At 44.0% G+C, this 17,305-nt stretch overlaps 1 protein-coding gene across 14 annotated transcripts in view; it reads right to left on the bottom strand.

Annotated features, from left to right (window-relative positions):
* Window positions 1-17,305, bottom strand: part of lama2 (laminin, alpha 2) — a 419,939-nt gene that overhangs the window by 187,041 nt on the left and 215,593 nt on the right. For all 14 annotated transcript variants that reach the window (XM_077221106.1, XM_077221108.1, XM_077221107.1 and 11 more), the window contains 2 exons: window positions 15,514-15,716; window positions 3,982-4,093 (listed from right to left, as the gene is read on the bottom strand). In XM_077221106.1, coding sequence (XP_077077221.1) covers window positions 3,982-4,093; window positions 15,514-15,716 — 315 coding nt within the window. The remainder of the gene's footprint in view (window positions 1-3,981; window positions 4,094-15,513; window positions 15,717-17,305) is intronic.

Here is a 17,305-nt window from a genome sequence, read left to right as displayed (position 1 = left end):
TGTCAAGTACAACTTGCAGTCTGTGAGGGAAACTAAACGCTATTGGCTGTTTGAAAAGGGGGAGGAGCCATTCAATATGTCCCGCCTTCACTTCCTGTTTAAGTGGAAATTACGTCAACGCATCATACAAAGCTGCGCGTTCCAAGGCACTTTAGGTGTTTAGCACACGTTCAGGTTTGAGCTTTGGAGGGTTTATATCCTGCGGTTGAGATGATCACAGTGTCTCAATTGTGTCTCTTGACCAGTGGTTCCTGCTCACATCAGCATAAAAATCTGCTCACTCAGAAATCAATAGCCAGTGCAGCTTTAATGGAGCAGACACTTATGCAGAGAGAAAGCATCTCGCAGTGATTCAACACAGTCAGCCGCCCCTGCTGCTGATGCACACAGAGCAAACCAGACACACTCATCCCACTGCTGACAGAGTTTGATCAGGGTTTGTCCTAGGAGCTGTACATGAGGAACACAAGAAGGCACAGAGGAGGAGACGGCCTGTGTCAGACTGCCACTACACAAGTTTAAAACACACCAAGCTGCTACAATAATCACCACAAGGAACAATACCCAGCAAGCAATAGCCGTCATCACACCATCTTGGTTGACTATAGACCTGATATAGTCTGGCTATGAGTAACCTATTTCTAGCCAAAATAACCTTGAATTTGGTTACATGTTGTTTTTGCCAAAATAACTTGCGAGATGTATGATATTCCATCATGTAAGCAAAGTAAACAGTGATTACAAGGTGTTTGGTTTCATTTCTTCATTCGTTTCATTTCTTTGTATCTAATTGATGACTAGTCTACACTTGGGCTATTAGACGTCTATCAAATTTTCACTGACATCCCACATTTTATCCTTGTTTTAGCCTAGACGTCTGGGCTTCCTTTGGATGGCTATTAGATGTCTTTAAAATGCAAAATTGCTTGCTGGGTAGTGTCTAGATTTGCCAGTTTACCAGCTGCAATCCTTGAGAAAAGAGCTCTGTTTGAGAGTGTTTGCAGCAGGTAAACTAGTACTAATCAAGTGTGTTGCACACGTGCTGAAAAGTAAAGCTGAAATGTTGGCTGCTGTATAGGTCATAAACCCCGACATCTCCATGTAATTGAATGGGATGTGAGCCAAACTAAAAAAATCCAATTAGACTTCAAATAAAATTCTCCAAAGATGGTTTCTGGTTTCACGCTGACGTATGTTCAAGTGTTTGATTTTCCAGTCATTTTGGTTATAGTTATTTGATGTTATAAAAGAGGGGTGATTGACAGCTGTGTTTGCAATTGAGTGTTGACCTTGATCACGCGGCTCCATCTTACAATGTCGTACAAGGTTAACACCCATTTCTAGGACATTTTGGCTTCATTTTTCTAATGAAAGGAAGTGAGACACGTCGTCCATCTTTTTTATTATTTTTACAATCTATGGTACTAATCCATGAGCAGAACTGTACTTTACTGTACGGTATACTGTATATTTCACCCTACTACCAGTTTTCATTTTGGATGGACAGAAATTATATATTTTATAATATTATAAAATATATAATTTCTGTCCATCCAAAATGAAAACTATAACTTAATAATATTTAATTTAATATATATATTAAATAAAATATTATTAAGTTATATTCTGTTAATTTCTGCCTCTTGTGAACATAAGCTCAAGATATTTTCATGTTTTATTCTACGACATAAAATACATCAGTAATGCTCCCTTGTGAATTTTTTATTTGTCTTGAAAAAGGCGCTTGCCAATGAGAGGTTAAACAGCTGAACTCATCGACTCACTAGTCACTTTCACAGCCTCACCGTGTTTAGAGTTAAACTATTCTAACTTAAACTTTCAAGGAAAAGGTATTTATAAAAGATTGAAAGAGTTTAATGATGCCGACGTTGAAGTCATGTGACCAAGCTGTAGCTCGTTTATAACCAACCTTTTTTCTTCTGCCGACTGTATTTAGGCTTCAAAAGTTGTGAAGATTATCATGATGAAAAAAACGTGTAAGAATCATAAACTTTTGTAGGTCGCTCAGCTTATTTTCTGCAATAATCCAATGGAAAAATCCTGATGGGTTTTGTGGAAGCAACCAGGCTGAAGTGAACTCATGGGTCAGCCTCATCACAAATACATTCACAAACCCATCCCAGTGAGCTGTCCGTTTTACAAGTCGCGTAATCAATCTCTCCCTGTCTTCTGGATTTTCTTTTTGTGCTCCACAGAAAACATTACCAACATAAAGGTTCGGAGTGAGTAATGATGACAGTGTTTGGTTGGATCATTTAAAGCTTTTCAAATCAATTTCAAACTTTCACAGCTCTCCCTAAGGAGACTGAAGCCAGTATCACGCTGTTCTGAGTGGCACATACAATCACTGCCAACTTTCCATGAAGGCTCTACCCATTTTACTTTTTTTTGGTAGAATTTTTTTCTTCATTGGAATGGTAGCCTACTATTATGTCATGTCTAACGTTAAACATTCTTCTCCACTAGATGGTGCTGTTTGCCATAGTTTTAGTTAAACTACAATTGGAAAAAACTTTATTTGTTATGCTTCATAGCGACAATCACGGAAAGCACTGCAGCCATTTTACACCTGATTCCAGTTTGTTGTGTAAAGCCCCAGAGAAGCTTTGCTTGTAAGTTTATTGCATGTAATTGTTATCTTATATACTTTGTGTGTATCTTATTAAGATGTATATATTAGACGCACGTTAGCGGTTCCACTTGCATTCTACGGACATTGTGATCCCGTAACAACTACTGTAATTTAACAATGTTAATTTAAACAATGTGTAAAGAGTTGTATTTTGTCTATTTATATTTAAATAAGCATTTTTGTATTTCTTTTTCAGTTTCACAAAATAATGTAACATTGAGAGAAACAACATGATTGCACTCAAGTAAAGAAGAAAATGTACATCCTCTGAGTGGTCACTGAAGCATCTTCATCATGTTATACTATATTTAGCTATCTGTATATGCCCAATGCACACGCATGCAGAGGACAGAATAGGTACGAAACTTGATTAAGGTTTTGGCACTTGCTGTGTGAACACCAAACAAAATCATCGACATGGTTCGAACAGGTTATGTGTTCCTGAAAAAAATAGTCACTCTTGTGCTCCTCGCGGTCAAAAATGGGTTAATTGGAAATGAATGGGAAACAATTTTCCTCTAGTGGACACTTTTGGCGGCCAAACAAAATCTGACTGAAAGCAAATTTTTTGAGATATCAGGCTCAAATTTTGAACAAAACTTGTTTAGATTTATGGCTTTGATTTTCTCACAGTTTTAGAGTAAAACATGTTTTGAAAATATATATTTCATATAAAAATTGAAAAGTATTTTTGCACATTTTTCATGAAAATAAACGTTACATTTTTAAACTTTTTTTAAGTTCACTTTTTAAAACTTTTTTCACTTCAGCAATAATCTGCCAAGTGTCCTCTTTGAAAAGAGATCAAACTTAAATTTATGCTCTAAAGCAGGGGTGTCCAAAATCAGTCCTGGAGGGCCACTGTCCTGCAGAGTTTAGCTCTAGCCAGACTCAACACACCTGCCTGGAAGTTCCTAGCCTATAAGACCTTGATAAGCTTGTGGTCCAGGTGTGTTTAATTGGGGTTGGAGCTAAACTCTGCAGGACAGTGGCCCTCCAGGACTGAGTTTTGACATCCCTGCTCCAAAGCATTCAAGATTTACGACAGTTTTTAAAAGTTGGAAATTTAATTTTCAGGTCTATGCTCAAAAAGTGAATAAATGGATTATAAATACAGCGTAAATCTAATTTAGTACCATAAAATCCTCTAAAAATAAAAAAATATTAAATAAAAAAACATTAGCGAACTAAAATATAGTACATCAATTTCACTGAAATAAAAAAGTAAATTTCGGTCATTTTTGAAGAGCCCCAGAAGGTTAAATCTTCCGTGTCAGACTACCAAAGTGTTTCCTGTGCACTTGTGTAGCTTTGTTTTTCTTGCTTACCTCACAGGATGTCCCATCATATCCATGTGGACACTGGCACACCTCCACTGCACGAGCCTGTGATCCGCTGCGAGAGGCTTCGTCTGCCACACTCATGCTCACACTGCCTAACCTGAGTGTGTGTGTGTGAGAGAGGGAGAGAACATGATCCAGTCACAACACTGTATATTGATATTAGGCCTGCCAATTGATTACAATGTTTAAACGTGATTAATCGGTTCATTTAGTTGCAGCTAAATGCATTAAGTTAATAACAGGCCTTGTGTAATAAACAGGTCCGATACAAACACAAGATGCTGTATAATATAATGATGAATCACAGAAGTTTCTTCACACAGCAGAGCTCTGCTGGTGTTCACAATAATATGACTGCTGTATGAGTGTGAAATATTTCTCCTGCTGAGCTTCAATGAAGATTAAAATAATTTCCAGCCAGCGTTTTAATTTTAAGTTGCCAACCAGCACCAGCATTTTTAATCATATTCATGAAACTTTCATGACCCTCAGACTATTTTGTTGAATGATGTAAACAGTGAAATATGTAAACAGTCAATATTTCAAAAGAGAACCATTTTATTATAGCTTCATTCATTCTTTTTTATCAACACTTAAATTTGGGTATCAAAAAACAAAAACCTGAGAAAATCAAGTTTTTGCCAAAGACTACAACCGAATGGGATTCAGAGCGTTGATGATGAAAACACAATTGGAGTAGATCGAGTTCATCAACACCCACAAAACTTTACAGTCGTTTCCACTTCATGAGTCGACATTTCATTCAGTAACATTAGGCAGTTTTGATTTATATGCTGTTTAATGTTGATCATCCTGTTATTTTACATTTGCGTAAGCATTCCTCTATCGCTTATTTCTGCTTCTTCTTCTCCTGTGTTTTGATCTGGAGATGCTGTGCTCTTTCAGATTGTGCGTAACAGCGCCCCCAACAGTATAACAGTGAAAACACGGATTCCCGGAAAATTCCAATAGTTGTCACAAATGACAGAATGGGTCCTATTTTAACGATCTGAAACTCAAGTATCAAACGCAAAACACAAGTAACTTTGTGGGCGGATCTCGGATCTCTTGCACCCGACGCAAATCTAAAATGGGTTGGTCTGAAGTAGCTACATTACTCATAGGTGTGGTTTGGGCGTAATGTGACATAAACCATTCAGAGCGTCAGCTCACATTCCCTTTAAAAGCAGGCCCGCTTGTTCCATGGCGGATTGCTATTGTGATGGCGAATTTGCCAGATGCACACCAGGAGCGTTTCACAGCCGAGGAGACCAACGTTCTCGTCAGGGCCGTAAAAGACAGAGAAGTGACATTATATGGGGATGGGAAAAACCCACCTGCATTAGCTTCAGTTATAGTGGCGTATAATGACTTGGGTAAATGTGTAAGCTAGATTTATTTCACATCTTCATGGACACCACAATGATTTCCCTCGTGTGGTGATATTTTTCCTTGTAATTATGTATGGTTTGCATAAATAGGAACTGCTGCTGTGTAAATGAGAGAAAGTCTATGCGCGTTGTGCACACGCTACATTATGGCCAAGCATGCGCCCTTAAAATAGCATCTGAATAACGCGCCACTGACTTTAGACTAGGTTCCCTTTCGTTCGGGAACTCCTGCGTCTCGTTGGAGGAGTTACCAACGAATTGGGATCACGCTAGGGAGACCAATTGCCTTCAAGTGAAACTAAAACGAGCCAATGAAGATTGGCATGCAAGACTTGCATTCCGCGCCCCGCCTGCCAGTGCAGGTATAAAGTGGAAGCGAGCGCACACACATTTGCTTTTTTCTTCAGAGCCAACCGGTAATGTCCTCTGAGTGGATGAGCTTTTCGGAAAAATTGTCTTTTTCTTCACACTCTACGAGTCTGCCCTTTCTCAGGATCTCTCGATGTTGGTGTGACGGGGCTTCAGTGATCTTCGCAAGCTCCCGGGTGCCGGTTGTGACTACACGCGATCTACATCTTTCAAAAAAGCTGTTTTCACAGCTGGTATTCGGTTGAGTGCACACAGCGGGCTTGCAGGTTCCCTGCTGTGTTGCCGCATTGATCCCTGTGTGCTTGAGCACAATAAAGAGAGTATTTTTTCTGTGAAAGAGCAACACGGGTGAAGATCGCGTCCTTTTCAGGAAGACGTTTCATTCGTGTGTTTCTGGATGCGGTCAAATTCTACCGCTGGTTGATGGTCATGATCGCTGTTTCTCGTGCTTGGGCCTCGCGCACGCAGAGGCAGCGTTCGTGAACGAGTAATGTTCTCACTGCGGGAACATGACTGTCACGGTGCTGAGTTCAAGACTGAGAACCCTCAAATGAGGGGGAGTCCCTTTGGAGATTCCCCGATATAGTTCTTCTTCTGGTTCACTTCAGAAGAAGGCTACTTCGGCTAATCCCGTTGGTGGTCTGAGGGTTACAGTGAGGAATGATCCACCGGGTGAAAGACCCCCGCGGGCTCCTCACTCATCTGCATCGCTGCCATTGCAGCCGCTGGAGGAGCGCGCTGGGCCATCTCGTACGGTCCCAGTCGTTTCCTTCGGGGCTCCGCCGGAGGATCAGATGTCGATCTCTGAATCAGAGGGTGAGCGGTCATCTTCTGGAGATGAGAACCCGGCTGCGTTGCCCCCTTCGGTTGTGGCAGCATTGTCCGAGCCGGATCCAGAAATGGCCGCTGTGCTTTACCCGGCGGCCGCGAGTGTCGGACTCGTGTGGAACCCTTCACCTTGTCCCGAACCCTCGCCGCTCGTCGATTGGTTTCTCGGGGCGGGCCGTGCTGGTTCTCAGTGCACCGCCCAAGTTCTCTTCTTTCCGGAAGTGCATGACGAGGTGACGAGATCTTGGAGGGCCCCTCTGGCGGCCAGACACAGGTCGACTCCCTTCTCCTCCCTCACTACTCTTGATGGCAGGGCAGTGAAGGGATACGAAGACGTCCCCACAGTGGAACGGTTGGTTGCGATGCAATTGTGTCCTAAGACTGCGTCCACCTGGCGGGGTAACCCTACGCTCACCTCCCGCGCATATAGGTTCTCTTCCAGTCTGACTGGGAAGGCTTACAGTGCATGTGGAGAAGCTGCTTCTGCCCTGCATGCCATGGCATTCCTCCAGGTCTACCAGGCCAGGGCACTCTGTTACATGCAGGAGAGTGGTACCGACCCAGGGGTGCTCCAAGAGCTGCGTACGGCGACGGACCTCGCCCTCAGGGGCAAGAGAGGTGCCCAGCCTGCTCGGAGTTCGTCCCCCCACCCCCCAAGCAAGAAGGGAGGGAAGCGACCCTGAGGCGGGGGACCCATAGAATGTGATGGCTGCTCTTCGGGAGGATGCCTCTGCACCTCTCCTTCCCCCGGAGGAGGACCGGGTGGAGAATCTTCTTTTTCCTTTTTGTTTCTGCTGGTCAGCGGTACCCAAAGTTTCAATAAAAGAGCAGTTTCTACTTCCTCTGGGTCACTCACGGGCGAGTCTGGCAGTCAAGGTCGATGCTCAATTGCCTCGCCGACCCCAGTCTCCCCATCCAAGAGGGCCAGAATGACAGTGTGTGCCGCCACGTTGCCTCGCTGCTCTCATTTTCCTCGTCCCAGCGCTCAGAAGTCGTTGACGCCGCTACGGCCTCGCCAATCTCGTCTCCAGCTGGGCAAGGAGGTGTGGAAACCAGGACTCGACGCCCCCAGGCCTCGCTCCTCGTTTCCTCTCCTTCCTTCGTCTTGGGACAGCCAGCAGCCAAACGCCTCTGTGCCTTCCCTGCCGTCTGCCCCCCGGTGGAAGCAGGTAGGTTTTGCCCCTCTCTCGACCGCAGTAATGCCTCCGGAGTCCGGTCCCTGCCTTCCACCTCGCTGCCGCTCCGCGGGTATGCCAGTGGTCCGGGTCGGCTCGCTGGTACGGTCTCTCGAAGCCTGGCTAGCGTTTCCGAGGCTGTCCCGCTGGTTCATCCGTACCATTCGGCTCGGCTATGCAATTCAGTTTGTCCGCCGGCCTCCCAAGTACAGGGGCATCCGCTTCACCTAAGTGCGGAGTGTCGATGCTCCTGTCTTGAGGAAAGAGATCGGCGTCCTGCTGGCGAAGGACGTGATCGAGCCGGTCCCTCCAGCCGAGATTTGGTCTGGGTTCTACAGCCCTTACTTCATTGTACCCAAGAATGGCGGTGGGAATCCTGGACCTGCGAGTATTGAATCGGGTCCTACACAAGCTCCCGTTCAAAATGCTCACGCAGAAACGCATCTTTGAATGCATCCGTCCCCAGGATTGGTTTGCAGCGATCAAACTCAAGGACGAGTACTTTCATGTCTCGATTCTTCCTCGACACAGACTGTTTGCTTTCAAGGGTCGAGCATATCAGTACAAGGTCCTACCCTTCGGCTTGGCCCTGTCGCCCTGCATCTTTACGAAAGTCGTGGAGGCGGCCATTGTTCCCATGAGAGAACATGGCTTTCGCATTCTCAACTATCTCGACGACTGGCTGATAATAGCTCCCTCGCGAGATCTGTTGTGCGAACACAGGGACTTGGTGCTCCGGCACCTCAGCCGCTTGGGGCTTCAGGTAAACTGGGAAAGAGCAAACTCTGCCCCATGCAGAGGATCTCTTATCTCGGTATGGAGTTGGAGTCGGTCGGTCAGACTGCTCGCCTCACCGAGGAGCGCGTACAGTCAGTGCTCAACTGCAGGGGTGGGACAAAGTCATTGTTATGCAAGTCACAAGTAAGTCTCAAGTCTTTGCCCTCGAGTCCCAAGTCAAGTCGAGTCAAAGATGAGGCAAGTCCCGAGTCGAGTCAAAAGTTAAAGCCAACATGTCTCAAGTAAAGTCCAAAGTCCTACCATTTTAGTTTGCGAGTCATTTCAAGTCCTCTTACCACAGAAATAAAATTTATACAAATCATGTGTGTCTGTAAGATTTGTATTTATTTAAACCTCTTTTTATACAATGACATTAATCAAATACAGTAAAAAACAGAAAATTTAATTTGCACAAACAATATGCTTGTATTTCAACACAATATTGCACTAGAACAGGGGTTCTCAAACTTTTTGTGTGTGTGGACCACTATTTATAATCAAGAATTTTCACGGACCACCTCATATGTCTACACACAGTCCTACCTGAATTAATCTGCACCTCTAAATAGGCTTACTAGCACTAAAACTATAACTGGTCATCACATCAGTACAACAGGCTTGTTAAAAGACAGTTTACTGCACACAACGGCTGCCACATATTGGGCAGGGGGGGTGGGGGTGGTAGATGGGGTTGTTTCATGACAATTTAAAAAAAAATTCATTGGTTGTTGCGTTACATCTTACCCAGATACAATCGTGCTATTTTCTGATTGGTTATTGTGTAGCTTGACTAACAACACCAGGGGAGACACGCTTGATTCCTGACGGTTCCATAGTTAGAGCGGCGCGGCCAGAGAAATTTTGGGCGCTGCGGCATATTAAATATATTATAAATAGTTTTTCTGCGTGAGAAATACAATGTGTGGCGGGAGTGCGTGACAAAATACCGAAATGAGTGACTGTCACGTTCAATGTGTGACACGTAAGAGCCCTGATTAAGATCCTGTCGATATTCACCGATCCATGTTGTGGTTCTAACGGCACTGAACTTGAACGTCACGGCCGAGCGCCACTAGCCTATTTTAGTAATTACACAATTACTTGACAATTTAATTTAAATTTTATATCAATATAGGCCTACATATTCTTTTTACTTTTTATTTTTTTATGGGAATTTCCTGGTAAAATTAAGGAAAAATTCTCTTTCCACGGACCTCCTGCAGTACCCTCACGGACCACTAGTGGTCCGCGGACCACAGTTTGGGAATTGCTGCACTAGAACAATGCACAGCAGCTTCAGTCCTGTATTGTATTGACCTCATATTGCAAAACAGTTTAACTTTCAAATAGACATGGGTCTTTTAGCCTAAACTTTTTTAAACATGTCATCAATAAAATCCTCACTCCTCAATTATCACCTCTGAAAAACTGGACCAACCTGATAATATAATTAGAATGCCTCCATAGAGACTGGTGTGTATGAGAGAGAGAGAGAGAGAGAGAGAGAGAGAGAGAGAGAGAAGAGAGAGAGAGAGAGAGAGCTGTCTGGACAGGTGATGAGCAGAGAGTGAGTGTGTGTGTGCATGCGTGCATGTATATGCATTACGACTACCTCATAATTTTTATAGCCAAACAAAACTATCTTCGGTATCATTTTGCCAACCGGCGCGTTGTTGCTTGTTGTGCTTCATTGGTTGTCTTGCAATGTGCCTGCTTAGATGCTGACGAATCAAAACAACGTGGGACTACAATGATTGGATGTCGTGCAGGCAGCGCGCGTGCTCTCTACATGCATACAGGTGGTGCACATTTTTTTCACAGATGCAGATAAACTTAGAGCGGCGCAGCCGTGTGAACATTTTTTCCCCAGTTTTCATGGAAAGTAGCAAGTCTTCTCGAGCCAAAAGGCGCAAGTCCAAGTGAAGTCACGAGTCATTGATGTTAAAGTCCAAGTCGAGTTGCAAGTCTTTGTACATTTTGTCGAGTCGAGTCTGAAGTCATCAAATTAATGACTCGAGTCTGACTCAAATCCAAGTCACATGACTCGAGTCCACACCTCTGCTCAACTGTCTCAAGTCTTTTCAAGGCAGGTCTGCGGTCCCACTGAAACAGTTTCAGAGGCTCCTGGGGCATATGTATGGCAGCCGCAGTAACGCCGCTCGGCCTGCTTCATATGAGACCGCTTCAGCGCTGGCTTCACGATCGAGTCCCGAGATGGGCGTGGCAGAGCTGCACATTCCGCGTCAACATTACCCCGCACTGTCGCCAAACCTTCAGTCCTTGGTCGGACTCTGCGTTTCTACGGGCCTGAGTTCCCTTACTCCAGGTGTCCAATCATGCTGTGGTTTTCACAGATGCCTCTGCCAACGGATGGGGGGCCACGTACAACGGGCATACAGTTTCAGGTCTGTGGACGGGGCCTCGACTGCATTGGCACATCAACTGCCTAGAGTTGCAAGCAGTATGCTTAGCCTTGTGCCGCCTCAAGGGGCTGCTTCTGCACAAGCATGTACTGGTCCGTACGGACAGCACTGCGAACGTTGCGTACATCAACCACCAAGGTGGTCTACGCTCCCCTCGTATGTCGTGACTCGCCCACCATCTCCTCCTATGGAGTCAGAAGCATCTGAGGTCGCATTGGGCCATTCACATCCCTGGTGTGCTCAACCGTGTAGCCGACGAGCTCTCACGGCAGCCGCCTCTTCCGGGAGAATGGTGACTCCATGCCCAGGTGGGTCAGCTGATATGAGGAATCTTCAGAGCCGCTCAGATGGATGAGTTTGCCTCTCCGGGCACGACCCATTGCCGGCTGTTTTATTCCCTGACCGAAGTATCCCTTGGCATGGAGGCACTGGCACACAGTTGGCCCCGGGGCCTTCGCAAGTATGCGTTCCCCCCAGTTCCCCTTTGTGCAAGGTCAGGGAGGACGGTGAGCAGGTCCTGCTTGTTGCGCCGTATTGGCCCAACCAGACTTGGTTCGTGGAACTCATGCTCCTCGCGACAGCCCCTCCTTGGCCCATTCCTCTGAGAAGGGACCTGCTTTCTCTATGGTTACATTTAGGATTGATTTTAAAGTATTGTTACTGGTATATAAATCACTCAATGGCCTAGGACCTCAATACATTGTAGATATGCTCAGTGAATATAAACCCAACAGATCACTCAGATAATCAGGATCACATCGGCTTGAAATACCAAGGGTTCACGCTAAGCATGGCGAGTCCGCTTTTAGCTACTATGCAAGCCGCAGCTGGAACCAGCTTCCAGAAGAGATCAGATGTGCTTCTACAGTAGTCACATTCAAATCCAGACTCAAAACACCTCTGTTTAGCTGTGCATTTACTGAATGAGCACTCTACCACTGTTCGTCCGACTGCTCGTACTGTATTTTATTTTATTATTTTATTTTTTTTATTCTAAACTGTTTTAATTATTCTTTATTTTATCTTTTATTCTAAACTGTTTTAATTATTCTGATTTCTTTTGATTATTTTAATTTCTTCTATGTAAAGCACTTTGAATTACCATTGTGATGAAATGCGCTATATAAATAAACTTGCCTTGCGTTGCCTTGCCTATGGCACCCGCATAGGTCAACGAATCGTGCCTTGAGTTCGGGCCGGGCCTTTCTCACATTGTTCTGAGACCCTGGCTCGGATATGTGCCCAAGGTTCCTACCACTCCGTTTGTACATCAGGTAGTGAACCTGCAAGCGCTGCCCCCAGAGGAGGCAGACCCAGCCCTGGCTTTTCTCTGTCTCGTGCGCTCCCTGCGTTTTTACGTGGACAGAACGCAAAGATTCAGGACCTCAGATTAGCTCTTCGTCTGTTACGGAGACTAGCAGAAGGGGAAGGCTGTCTCCAAGCAGAGGTTAGCCTACTGGCTAGTGGATGCTATCGTCCGGGCTTATGAGTCCCAGGATGTGCCTTGCCCACCCAGGTTGACGGCACACTCTACTAGCAGTGTCGCCTCCTCCTGGGCATTGGCACAAGGCGCCTCGCGGACAGACATCTGTAGACCTGCGGGCTGGGCAACAACTAACATGTTCGCTAGATTTTATAGCCTCCGTGTTGAACCTGTTTCCTCCCGTGTACTCTCTACGGCCAGTAGCGCAAGGAATTAGGTTATGTCGGCTTGCTATGCTATTACCGCTACATGGCCGGATACGTGCTTCTTTTGCTCCGTTGGTTCCCCAACATACGGTTAACCTTGTGAGTTCCTCCATCACCCCTTCGGCTCTAGGCGAGGCGGATCGCCCGGCGCCAGGTCTATTTCCTCTCGTAGGAGTTGCTATTAGACTGGGTGGCTCAGTGGTCCCTACGGCGACCCATTTTCCCCACGTTCCAGCTACCCTCCGGGTTAGCATCGTGTCTTCCTCTCGACAGACCCGTTCTGTCCTCCCTGCTGAGTATGCTCCCACCGCTCGGGCTGGGACTACCTCAGGGACTGCCATGTGTTTCACTACCCTACGGGTTAGTACACATGTGTATTCCAGTACCTCCCTTCGGGTGGGCAGGGACTCCGCAGCGTTCCCTCCTACAGGTTGGGCACGCTTTCCCAGTGTTATCCATATCCACTGAGCGGGTCTTGCGGAACAGCAGTGTGATTCTTCCTAGCTAGCTCCCGCCATTGAAGACAAGAAAGGCGGGAAGCTAAGCTGGGTGTTGGAAGGGGCCAGCAACATGGCATTTTATTAGGGATCACAATTCATTGGTAACTCCTCCAACGAGACGTAGGAGTTCCCGAACGAAAGGGAACGTCTCGGTTACGTATTGTAACCCTCGTTCCCTGAGGAGGGAACGGAGACGTCTCGTCCCGTCGCCATGCTTGCTGTACCTTCGCGGAGGACTGGACACACGTCCGGCTCCTCAGCGAAAAACAAATGTGTGTGCGCTCGCTTCCGCTTTATACCCGCACTGGCAGGCTGGGCGCTGAATGCAAGTCTTGCATGCCAATCTTCATTGGCTCATTTTAATTTCACTCGAAGGCAATTGGTCTCCCTAGCGATATCCCAATTCGTTGATAACTCCTCTGATGAGATGTCTCCGTTCCCTCCTCAGGGAACGAGGGTTACCATACTTCCGTATGTTATTCCGAGACATTTTTCCTGGTCTGTGGTGGAATTGTTTTCTGAAACTGCAAAATAGCACCAGGGAACGTTTGCGCTGGAACACGCCTCCTCTTTTCGCTGAACCGCCCCCGGGAGCGCAAGTTCATTCCCTAATTTACCGGTGTGCGTCTGTGGAGGGAAAAGTTCGCTGTGCGTCGGGTGCAAAATAGGAATGATACATGTGTCGGTGTGCAAAGTCAATTGCGTTGGCTGCAAGATAGGGCCCAATATCTCATCAATGGCAGGGGAAGAGTTAAATTTCACTGTACCAAGATTAAAAACTGACTTGACTGTAGTTAAACATCTTATCTGGGTGTGATTTATAAATAAACTGTGTAAAAGAGACTTAAGCTGCGGCTCTGATTGGTTTAAATTAATTAATCTTTAATTAATCACGTGTTATTCTTTGGTCTATATCCATTCAAGCTATTTTCCATTCAAGTTCAGTTTCTAAATCCTTTTTTTCGCAGAAAAAGCCAGAAACATTAGGACTTACACTGCAGGCTCGAGTCAGTATATATATGGCAGGAGTGATTATAGGAAATTCATTAATTATAATTTCTTAAAAAGAAATTTCTTATATTACTCATCCTCATGTTGCCCCAAACACGTATGACTTTCCTTCTTCAGTGGAGCATAAATTGAGAGTTTTGAAGAACATGCTGGCCACATATAAGGAAAATAAATGAAGACCTGAGCTGTCAAGCTCTAAATAAAAATAATGAAGGAATAAAAATATATAAAGGTTGTCTGACTGGGGTATTTTTTAAATCTTCTGTAATCATATGATGCTTCTTTTGAGGAAAAGATTGACATTTAATTTCTTTACTGAAAGTCTTGACACCAACCCTTTTAAGCTTCTGCTTCATCCCGCTCCTTTTCCAACATATTGTAATTATTGTTAAAATACTTTATAGATATTGTTTTTTTCTTTCGGTATGTTGCAACATAATTATTGTATTTTTAGATTTTATTTTATTTGTATCTTTTTTGTTGTTCGAAATAAAGAATAAAAATAAATAAATAAATACATAAATAAGACCACAGTAGCTTTACTTGCCATGATGTCAAACTCATGGATGATTCGTTCTTTTGACTTCAGTTCTGATCCAGTCCACAAAATCAGTCTGAATGATTTCAGAATCAGAACTGGTCCAGTTCTCTCTCTGTGGTCTCTAAAGGTAACATCGCACTGGAGGGAAAGATGACCAGTCAGGACTTTTGGGATACAAAGCATCATATGACCTCAGAAGCCATGGAATATAGCTGGACGAATTACTTTAATGATAGATTAGGTTAGCTGGGTTTGATCAAAACACTGCATCATGATTCTGCATAAAACCTTAAACTTACACCTTAACCTGTTGATGATGACCTGTATGCATCTTGATTTCTGTTTATGAGAATCAATACGCATCAGACACATTGAGATAAATAGTTTCCAAATGGTTGTGATTTGTGTGTGAATATATACACTCTAAAAAATGGTGGGTTGTTTTAACCCAATTTTGGGTCAAAAATGGACAAAACCAAATGTTGGGTTAAAAATGTAATTTAAAAATTTAACTCAATGGCTAGGATTGTCCATATTTGACCCAAAGTTGGGTTGAAACAACCCAGCATTTTTTAGAGTGTTCAATGCACCTTATAACCATGTTATGTCGTATGGTGGCCTATGCTTTGTGTGTGTGTGTGTGTGTGTGTGTGTGTGTGTGTGTGTGTGTGTGTGTGTGTGTGTGTGTGTGTGTGTGTGTATGTGTGTGTGTGTGTGTGTGTGTGTGTGTGTGTGTGTGTGTGTGTGTGTGTGTGTGTGTGTGTGTGTGTGTGTGTGTGTGTGTGTGTGTGTGTGCGTTTGTGTGTGAAGTACCTGTAGATGGCGCTGTGTTCCTGAGCGTACGAGGCCCGGAGGAGCAGACGCTGAACGCTGTTGAGGACGATGTGGAAGTCTCTCTTACTGACAGCCAGTCCTGAGGCGTGATGCTGAAATCTCTCTGGCAGGAGGTCTATCCTGCGCTCGGCTGAGGAGAATCGAGACCCCGCGAGCCTGTCAGTCAATCTCAGCCCACCGCCCTGAAGAGAGAGGAACACGTCAACCGCTCCTCCTGTCCATCAGCAGATGCAAAATAATAAACTGACAAAAGAACATTTATCTTTACTTAGCTTTAATTTGTCCCCATTATTCTTTAATAGTTAATAACAAAACCTCCTTTTCAAGACATGCAGTGTTCTGTTTTTTTTTGCTATTAGGTTAGTTAATATAAATATCTTTATAGAAAACTAGTAGAAGTGGTATGTGTGTGTGTGCAAATGTGAATGCGTGGAGAATAGGGTGATTTATGAAGAGGCATGCAATGTGCATAAAAAAATTTGAGATTGTTTTGATGGAAGGAGGAATATTTTCAGGATATTATGTTTAATAAATTGTGAAAAATTGTGTGTGTGCATGTGCATTGATGCAATAACAGGTAATCCATATATCTCAGCTCTGGACTCATCCTAGAGCATTATGGGATGCGATTCATTCAACTCGTTTATTTACCACCCCACCACACTGACTGCTGGGAAAATCAGGCTTTATTGACATGCACATGCACAAACACACACACACCGCTAGAAGATTGAGGATTTATGGGAGCTGGACTCTCTATTTGCACAGAGTTAATGAGGTATGCACATGCAAAACAGGGCTTAACTAACAATAATTACCTGTCATACACACATGAGCATGGGAGCCACACACACACACCTCAACACATGCAAACAGACACACACATGCAGCCTCACACCATACTAACATTTCTTTCAAATCTACAAAGGACAGAAGATTAACACAATGTCAGCATAGAAACTGAACGCACACACAAGCTGGGTTTTCATGTTTCATGGGGACTTTCCATAAACATAATTAAATATATGGAGGAAAATTGGTCTGTCTTTCAGATCTTAGTAAACCTAATGGAATATTTTAGATGTTTTTCCTAAAATTCCATAAGAGTATTACAAATAGACACATTGCTGAAATACAATACAGTAAAAAAGTTATTGAAGTACAAAGTTATTGTTATTGAAGAAAATACTATTTAAGTCTTTCTATTTTTAAAAATTTCACATTTGATTCAATGCTTTACTTGCAGTTTCTTTATAAAGATTTGTGAAATTTACTAGCAATATCTGAGTTATATGGTTTCCAAGTAAATTCTACACAATTTCTTTTCGGTGTGTACAATATACAGCCATGAATAGCAATTTTTTATAGTCTTATGTTATAGTTATATAAAAAAAGTTATCTAATATTTGTAATAATATTTCACGAACATTACAGGCAGGTGTGTTTGAGGTTTGAAGCTTTACTCTGCAGGACAGTCACACTGATTTACACGTAGTTGAGACTAAGAAAGAAAAAAATCTTTAACACGGCATGAATAAACCAAATATTAGGAGAGTGCTTTTCAGTGGAGACTAAATAAAGAAGGATACGATTTGCTTTGGCTGAGCTGAGCCGACACAAATTAAACAAAATCGTGCTTGCACGCAAACAGGTGTGTGAACGCATACTCAAGCACACATTTACACGTATGCAGATGTAAGTGTTTCCGTGAGCTTGTGAAAAGGTTCGCACAAACATAAACACAGCTGCGCGACACCATCACACACAAATG

Source organism: Siphateles boraxobius, unplaced genomic scaffold (assembly GCF_051911475.1).
Source record: "Siphateles boraxobius isolate OS27281-9 unplaced genomic scaffold, OSU_SipBor_1 8, whole genome shotgun sequence".
NCBI classification, from domain to species: Eukaryota; Metazoa; Chordata; class Actinopteri; order Cypriniformes; family Leuciscidae; genus Siphateles; species Siphateles boraxobius.
Note: the sequence above shows the minus strand (reverse complement) of the source record. Positions and strands in the feature narration are given on the sequence as shown.